This window comes from Tupaia chinensis, unplaced genomic scaffold (assembly GCF_000334495.1).
Source record: "Tupaia chinensis unplaced genomic scaffold, TupChi_1.0 Scaffold139871_1, whole genome shotgun sequence".
Lineage (NCBI taxonomy): Eukaryota > Metazoa > Chordata > Mammalia > Scandentia > Tupaiidae > Tupaia > Tupaia belangeri.
Window position 1 is genome coordinate 1340658 of NW_006199750.1, and position 9257 is coordinate 1349914.

A 9257-nucleotide genomic window follows, 5' to 3' on the forward strand; every position below is an offset into this window, starting at 1 on the left:
CCCTTGCCTGTTTTTTTTTTTTTTTTTTAAAGAGATTTTCGCTATTGGGCACGTGCACTCACCAGAGATATAGAGATAAAAAGTGAGAAATTATTCCCCAGGGGTGTGGGATGGCCACACCACAGTCCCTGCTCCTCCATTCTCCTCTCAGTATTTTGGGCACACATGTACATGCACCTGGCGTGAATTTTAAGTTGCTGGGTCTGGGATTCGAACCGCAATTGACTCTGTGGGAAGCCAGTGATGTAACCATTACACCATCTGCTGGTCCCTCCCCCTTGACTTTTAATGTGTAGTTCTCCTTTAGTTCATTGCTAGTGCAGAGTCTGAAATTGGTGACTAAATTCTGAGAGCTGGCCCAGCTGTCTTCCTACCCCTCCTGTGCCCTTTAGGCTTAAAATTCCTGCTTTCACTTATGCAAGAATGTGTTCTGGGCTGTCATCGGTATGAGGCAGTAAACTCATGAGACACTGATTTGCCAGAAGGAAAAAAACGCTGCAAGTTCAGGCTGTGGGGTGATGGTCATGACCAGAACTCTCAGGAAAGAGCATCTTTTTCTTCCTTTTCTCACCATAGAGCACGCTGGGAGGGAGAGTTTGAGAGTATAAAAGAGTGTGTGAGCAAGCAGAGCAGCCCACCCACTGCAGTCCCCTTCCTCCGTCCGCTCGCCTGCTAGGTCTTGAGTCCCTTGTGCGCCTGTCTGGCATGCTTCAGGCTGACCGGGCCCGGGATTCGAGCTGCAGCTCCTGTGTGGGACCCAGCCTCTCTTGAGCAATGCGTTACTGCTCTGTCACGGAGCAGCTGAGGAGAGAACGACTCGGTTTCCTGGAGACCTCCTCCTCTTCTGCACTGCAGTGGATGTGAGCTGTTGGTCAGGTCTGCGTAAAGCCAGGGTGGCCCAGAGCGTTTGGGCCCACATGGCTGGTCACCGAGTTGCTGTGCTCTGTGCTGCTGGTGCCGGCTCACATGTCTGCATTCCCACGCTGGCGTTCTCTCTCCTCCTCCTCCTCTACGGTCGTCTGTCTTTGTTTCTTTTCAGGAGCTAATCAGTCAGATGCTGCAGGTAAACGTGGAAGCTCGGTGTACTGCGGGGCAGGTCCTGAGTCACCCCTGGGTGTCGGTAAGTACCTGCCTTCCCGGGAGTGGAGATCTGTGTGCTCTGGCCAGTGTCCTCTTGTCCACCGCGGTGGTGTCTGTTCAAGTGCTGCATCCAGGCTCCCTGGCGATGGCGTCTGTCTGTCCCGATGAATAGGGAGCCTATACATAGCTCCGTGGGAGGTAGCAGTTGGCCCCAGGGCCTGGAGTCTCAGCTCCTGCTCTGAGAGTAACCTGGGCAAGCCTGCGTCCCTTTCTGGACTTCGGTGTCCTCGTGTGCAGAACTGAGGAGCCAGACGCGATGCCCTGTAAGGTCTTGTCAGCTCTCGCCTTTCTGTAGTTCTGGAGTTCGAGGGTTTTCAGGGTTTGCCCTGGAGCTGAGCAGGTTTCAGATTCTGTCTCTGCGTCTTCATGGTGCTTGGTCAGGAGACCCGTTGTGTTGGTGGGAGGCTGGGGCACGTTCCCCTGAGAGCCGGCAGTGGCTGGTGGTGTCATGAACTCCCCTGGGCTCAGGTGCTGCCTCTGGGGTTACAGTAGATAGGGTCCAGTGAATGGTGACCATGGAGAACTTCGCATCTCCCTAATTTCCCGGAGGCTCCAGGGAGTGAAGTTAACATACCTGGTCACAGGCTTTTGTTTACTGAGGGCTCTGTGCCCATGTGCTGCTTCCATGGGACATCCAGGTGCAGGGCTGGACCCAGCTCTCTGCTCTCCTGGGCGACTTAGCTGAGGTGCCCCATTGCTTTCCTTTTCTCCTTCCCATTCTTTTTTTTTTTTTTTTTTTTTTTTTGCTATAGGATGCATGCACTCACTGGGGAGAGAAAGGGAGAGAGAGAGAGAGAGAGAGAATATCAGCCTCTCTCCCCCAGGGAAGATGGCCACACTCAATCCCTTCTCCATTCTCCTCTCGGGATTTGTGGCATGCTCACACACATACCTGGCATGCTTCTGAAGTAGCCGGGTCTGGGCCTCGAACCACACAGTCACCTATGTGGGATCCAGTGCCTTGTCCACACCGCCTGGCTAGCTCAGCCCCTTCTTTGTGAGCAATAAATACTAACCATTCAATGACTCCTTGAGTGAAACCATCAACTGTTAACGTCTGCTCACTCCACATTGAGGGTTCTTTGGAGGGTCACTCCAAGCCGTGTGCTGGGGGTCGGTCTGGGAAGCCTGAGGGCATCCTCCTCTGTGCCGTTAGAGCCCTGAACGGTCCCCTGGGACTGTCCGAAGCCCAAGGAGTGGCGTGAATGGTGCCGGGTCTGTCCAAGGGCAGGGCGCTGCCCAGCGGTCACGATTATCTGCAGACCGCTGTGTCCGAAATCCTACACGAGATGGGTTCGTTCAGGAAGGAGGAGTGGGGGACTGCAAGGAAGGCCTCCCCCCACCCCAGCATTTGCTTCACTTCCGCAGGACGATGCCTCGCAGGAGAACAACATGCAGGCCGAGGTGACAGGTAAACTCAAACAGCACTTTCACAACGCGCTCCCCAAGCAGAGCAGCACCACCACCGGGGTCTCCGTCATCATGGTAAGTGGGGCCTCTGGGCACAGCAGGCCGCCTGACCCCAGCCCACTGAGTCTTGTGGAGCGGAGAGCCTCGCTCCCCTCACAAGGATGCCGCACCTCCCCCCGCGCTGTGGTGCAAGGAGACTGGCTTCACCTGCACGGGCTGCTGAGGGGCTCCAGCAGGTCCGCCAGCCAGTCGGAGGGGCTGAGGGCTCTCACCTGGGGAGAGGAGCCCAGCCCAGGTGGGATTCCCTGCTCTCGGCCTCAAAGGCAGATGATTTGAAGTACGAATCATTCTTTGGAATTTGGGATAAGAAATAGTCCAAGTTAAACAAATTTTAGTTTTTTAAATTAGTGCCTTATAAAAGTTAGGGGGCTATTAAAAGTACAGAGCAGTGTAAAAAAAAAAGCCAAACTTTTTTTCTTTTTGGGTTAGGTAAAATTTTGTCGGAGGTCAGTAGTAGTGACTATATCGTTTTAGACCATCCTTCCAGAAGGTTTCTCAGGCAGCCCACCTAGGACATCAACAGAGCCAGTTCAGATGGAAAGCGGCTTTGACGCGAGTGTAGCAGAAGGAAAGTGAGGGCAGAGACGCCCACGGGGCCAGAGATGAGGCAGCACTCAGCACGGAGGCCAGCTCCGACCCGGGAAAGTCGCCCAAAGCCAGCTCCGGGCCCCTCCATCCTCCCTGGTAGAACCAGCCGGCGGCTCCCACTCACAGGGGCCGCCCTCCGCGGTCAGCTGGGCGCCTCCCAGATCCGTAGGGTGACGCGCTGAGCCCTGAGCAGCTGGATCCCCCACAGGCTGGGGTCCTGACAGCTGGTGACAGCCATCCCCCAGCTCTCTCCCTGTCCCTGTCAGCGCCGGACAGGCCTTACCTCTGGGAGGGTCATGGTTTCCGCACAGCTCAGGAGAGACGGCCACTCGTCTTCCCTGCACGTCGTCAGGGAGCAGACCTGGGAGGGTGAGGTCCAGGTGGACACTGGGAGGATGCTCATACATGCACATGCACATGCATAAACATGGACATGCACATGCCTGCACATGCCTACACGTGCACCTGGACACCATACACACCCACATACCTGGACACACACATGCTCTGGACACACCTCTCTGGACACCGCACACATCTGGACACACCTAGACACACACATACACCTAGACACCATACACCACACACATACACACACGGACACACATACAAACCCCTGGGTGCCATACACACATGCACGTTCATACACACATATACACCTCTGAGCAACACACACACACACACACACACATAGCTGGACACACACAAACCTCTGGGCACCACACATGCACATACACCTGGACACACTCACATGTACAACACACCCCTGGACATCATACAAGCCTGGGCACACCCACATGTACACACATACCACCGTACTCCATGCACATACACATACCTGGACACACACACACGTGGACACACCCACACACCTTGGGACACATCCGCACATACCTGGACACTACACACGCACATTTGGACACACACCTGAATACACATACACCTAGACACACATACACACCTGGACACACCTACATGTGTACACACACACACAGACATCATACACACATGCCTGGACACACCTACACCCACATACACACACACACACACACACACACCTGGACCCGATGCAAATACCCACACACCTGGACACACAAATCCTCTGGACTTTATACACACACCCACACACTTGGACACATATGTACCTGGACACAACCCACATATGTACACACACATATACCTAGACATCATTCACCAGCACTAGACACACACACGTGGAACACACACACACCTGGAGACACACCTGCACACACACAGACACACAAGGACTCATGTGGACACACACATACCTGGACACATGTGTATACACACATACCTGACACACCCATACACATGGACACACCCACACACTGGGACACATACACACACCCCGTGACGTGAGAGGCTCTGCCGTGGTTACCGAGATCCCCCACGTCCTCGGGACCGCACAGGGCCCTTCTCTCCCGTGACCGCGTCCTTGGCGCCCTCTGCACGTCCGCGTCTCCCATCCCGCTCCCTCCCCCACTGCCTGAGTTTGCGAGTGGGGTCTCTGACGACTTGCAGGACGCAGGGTGCTCGGTGCCCGAGGGTGGGAGGGTCTCAAGTTGTGTTGGTTCTAACAACTTAACGGTGCTTTGTTGAAAGTCCGGGGAAGTCAGAGCTGCCACGGAGTCAGGACACCCAGACTTTGAAAAGAGCCACCCTGTGAGCCAGCAGCCTGAGACCCCAGAGGACTCGGATGGACAGGGACGGCCGAGTGGACCTTGCCACACTCACTGTGAGGTAGCTCCTGGGAGCGTTTAGAAAATTAAGAACAGTAAAGAAAAACCTTGAGATGTATTGGAATCCGACCTTAATACGCTGACTAAGCCCCTCAGTCTCCTGAAAGGAGCTCTCCAGCCCCGCACTCAGCCAAGGAGGATTCGCACCGTGGCTCTGAAGGGAGTCGCTGCTGAGGTCCCCTTTCGACTCAGAGGCCTGGATAAAAAGCCGTGGCCAGAGTCCTGCCACCAGCCTGTTGGTGACCCACGCTCAGCTGGGGTTCTGGAAGCCTTGGCTGTTCTCCCTAGGCCCGTGCTGGGTAGAGAGCTCAGGTCCCCTCCGCAGAACCTGTGCACCCAAGCTGACGGGGAGCTCAGGACCACCGCCAGCCCCCGGACTCCCATTGGACCCTGTGATATGCAAGCCTTTACTGCTCCGGCTCCAGCGGTGACTGTCAAAGCCATGCACTGACACGTGTGATCAGGTGTCACCCTGCGCGTGTCCGCAGGGCCCGTCTAACCCACGCTCCCTGCACCACTCTGAGGCGGTTAGCTTGAGGCTCCTGGATGGCATTGCCATCCTCAGCCCCTCCAGGAGAACCATCACCCCTGCCTCTGCTGGTGCCCATTCCTGTGGCCCAGAGCCAGCCTTTGGCCTGTTCCCGATGGCGGTGAGGAGGCGGCCTCCTGCCATCCTCACTAGGAGGCCCTGGCTGGGGTGCGGTTGTCAGGGAGACTTAAGGACACTTCTTCAGGGTCACTCCCACCCTCCTTACTGTGACAGTGTCAACATGTCCTGCCTAGGGGAATAGTACTGCACTTTTTTTAATATTAAAAATAATTAACCATGAACTGATTCTCCCTGGTACTCACAGTCCTCGAAACTGGAGGCCATGAGGTCACTATGGCATCCTGCAGATACAAACCCTAGTGAAAGTGCCCGTGCGTGTTCTGAGGCCCCGCCTTCCCATCTGCTGCCACCCCAGCGTCCTCGCCCCTGTCACCACGCTGCTGGTTTTTGGGCCCCGGTGAGGAGCTCACAGGAGCGAGGTTGGTGCACGAAGGGGAAGGAAAGCAGAGCTGACGCTGTTGCCCGCCTTTTATTCAACAGTTTGATCTGACAGTGTGAGAGACACCTCAGAGTTTCATGCTTAACCCAGTTGAGACTATGGGAAATCCCGAAGCAGAACCCTGGTATTGATCAGAGCCCCTCGCCCCGGCCCTGACACGTGCATGCCTGTCTCCGACTTCTGACACCGCCCCGCGCTCAGCTGCCCCTGGGTGCGGGCCTGCCCTGCCCACCGGCACCCTTTCAGCCAACCACGCTCGCCCTCGGGACACTCTCTTAAATGCTGCAGCTTGCCACAGCCCAGGAGGGGTCCAGAAGTTCTGCTAAGTGCTGTTTGCCACTTAGGTGACACCACCTTTTTATAGGAGATGGCCCAGGATGGGTGCCTTTGTTCTCTCTTCCCGCTGTTTCCGAAGATGAGTCTTCTCAGCCAGCCAGGGCAGTGCCAGCCAGCCTTTGGGATAAGAGAAGATAATTATATTGGAGGTTCTAGTTTCAGACTTTTAGATTAGTTTTAGTTTCCATTTTCTCGGCCTCGTCCATTGCTTGCAAAGGGAAGAGCAACGCGTTTGGGGGTCTGGTCATCCCCGTGGGCCCATCTCGGCCTCTGAGCCCAGAGGGGGCCCTCTTGTGGCAGGAAGGGGAATGCCAGGAAAGCTCCCTCCCTCTGCAACTTGGCGGCACAGTTTGGAGAAAGGTGAATTGGCAGGGGTTGGTTCCTCCACTCCGGGGAGTGCGCTTCCTCTCAGGGTGAATGGGGACCCAGCTGGGCTGGTGTACGGTAGACAAAACTGTTTGAACCGTGTTGCTTCTGTTTTCAGTAAGTCTAGTTTCTGTCCCCGCTTCTCTCCTCCCTCTCTGGCCTCTCCCGCCGCCTGCATTGCTCCCCCCGCCTAGGTCCCGGGCCATGGTATGTACTAACCGCTCTGCGAAACCGCCTCTGCTGCGCACGTGCGTGTCCTCTCGGCAGGAAGAGAAAAGGAGAAATAACGGGGGAGAAAAGTGTGGTAGGAAAAAAGGGGATTCTGGAAGCTGAGTTTCTCACTAGGCTTCCACAGGTAAATGGGGTTGTCCACATGGAGCCTGAGCCTGGCAGGTGTTCTCTGGGGCGGATGCCAGCGGCAGGGGCCCGTGCTTGGGCTCGTTTTCTGCAGAACTTGCTTCATTTCGGAGGAAGTGCTGAGCGGGTCTGCAGTATTTCCCCGGGGCAGTGAGGTTACGGAGTGCCTCCTGCTCCCTGTCCCTTTTAGCCAAAGGCCCCTGGGCACAGCCATGTCCCTGTTTGGAAAAGCCCAGAGACAGCAGCTAGATGGGGCACCCTGGAGAGCCAGAAATGTGCAGACTGAGTGGAGGAGGTGGGAGCAGGGATATGTGTGTGGCCGTTTCCTCCATGCCCCGTGGCGAGCAGAGGAGAGGAGGTGAAGTCCTTCCTCGCTCCGGAGCAGAGTGGCCGAGGCTCTCACTGAGTTCAAAAAGATGAACACCATTGTTTCTGCCAGTGACTCCGGGGCTCCTGCAGATAATACAGCCACCGGGGTTGGAAGGGGCGTCCTGGTTTATTTGACTTGGGAATGACTTTTCAAGAGGAGGAAGGAAACTCCTTTAGAAAAGTGGCCATGGAAGGCCGAGCACCCTGGAGGGGTTTACTGGGGCCCCTGGGTGCTTTGGGAATCAAGAGTAGAACATGGCCAGGTCCTCAGCCAGAGGAGAGGCCTCTGCTGTCCCCAGACCCTGTTGCCACCCCGCTGCCCCTGGCTGGGTCTGGCAGGGGCAGAGTAGAGGTGGTGGTTCCCCACACAGCGCCCCGAGCCCAGGCCTCTCCACCAGGTCCCCGGGAGTTATCTCTCCTCTTCGCTTCCGAGTCGTGCATGCTCTGTCGTGTGCGCCGTCGTGGCGCTGCGTCCCAGCCGGGCTGCTCACTGTCTCTCTCTGGTCTCTCTGCAGAACACGGCTCTCGATAAGGAGGGGCAGATTTTCTGCAGCAAGCACTGTCATGACAGCGGCCGCCCGGGGCCTGAGCGGGCCTCTCCAGCTCCTCCCTTGGCCGAGAAGCCCCCTGTGACCCAGGAGGCAGCCCCAGCCCCTCCGGAACCCCCCACCGCCTCCTGTCCTCCCAACGCCAACGCCACCAGCCGAGAGCGCGCGGGGACTTGGCGGCGCCACCGGGACTGAGCCTCCTGCAGACGGGCTGAAGTTGCTCCCCGCTTGGCCTCTGTCCCCCTCTCCTCCCTCCTGACGGCTTGGCTGCAAGGTGGCCGGTGTCCCGAGCCTGGTGCTGGGGCCAGGGCTGGGCCCGGCCTCGCCACGCGCGCTGGGCTCTGCCTTCTCCTTCCGAGTTGGCTCTGGTGACAGATGCTCGGAAGGGCGCGTTTTAAATCATCCGTGTTTTCAGTTCAGCGGACGTTCTGCGGCTTTCCTGGGAGAATGCGCGACTTTATCCAGCATTAAATGCGTTTTTATAGAAACACTCTGGATGAACCCACGCCTCTCCTTATTTAAGTGACTCAAGTGCTCCTTTTTTAAAACAAAGGACGTAGAACTGCATTTGTCCCGTGGCGGGTGTCCTGGGAGAGGCTATAGGACGCCCTCCTGCTAAGGTGGCCCGAGGAGACTGGCTTCCTAGTAGGAGACACGAGCAGCCAAGAGGACAATCTGGTCTGGACGCTGGTCCCAAACTCTGGGAAGTGCTTTCCCGGCCCAGCCGGCTACACGGCCATGTGGCACGGGGTGCCGGGCTTCCCTGAGACAGCTCCAGGCATTTCTCTGTGCAGAGGCCACGGGAGAAGGACGCTTCCTCCCTGGCCATCATGTGTGACCCCTTCCCACGTGTGTGTTAGGGAACGCCAGCGAGGCGACCCCGGGTGAGCGAAGGCGTGGTGCGTGGGGCCTCTCCCATGGTGAGCTTCACAGCAGGCATTACGGCAGGGAGTGGCCTCGGTGTCCCCTGAGTGGCCACAGTGTCCACTGGCATCTTCTGCGTTTCACCTGCAGCTGGGCCGGAAACCGCAGAGGAGCCAGCTGGACCCAGGTGGTCGGGGCGGGCCAGGAAGGGGCTCCTGGGACGTCGTCTGTCACTCCCCTCTGGAAGGCTGCTGGCAGTTTTCCTCCCACCTGCTCTTTTTAATGTTGTACATACTCTGTGTTTGTTTTTCCCGCTCGGCTTCCAGACGGCGGGCTCCTAGTTCACCCTCATTGTTAAATTTTTGCCTTCCACAAGTGTACCCAACCTGCAATAAACTTCCTCTTGAGAA

General features: G+C 56.9%; 1 protein-coding gene across 1 annotated transcript in view; it reads left to right on the plus strand.

Annotated features, from left to right (window-relative positions):
• Window positions 1-9257, plus strand: part of DCLK2 (doublecortin like kinase 2) — a gene marked incomplete in the record, with an annotated part of 212251 nt that extends 202994 nt beyond the window's left edge. Inside the window, 4 exon segments of the mRNA XM_027765892.1 lie at window positions 1040-1120; window positions 2509-2625; window positions 4822-4959; window positions 7951-9257. Coding sequence (XP_027621693.1) covers window positions 1040-1120; window positions 2509-2625; window positions 4822-4959; window positions 7951-8178 — 564 coding nt within the window.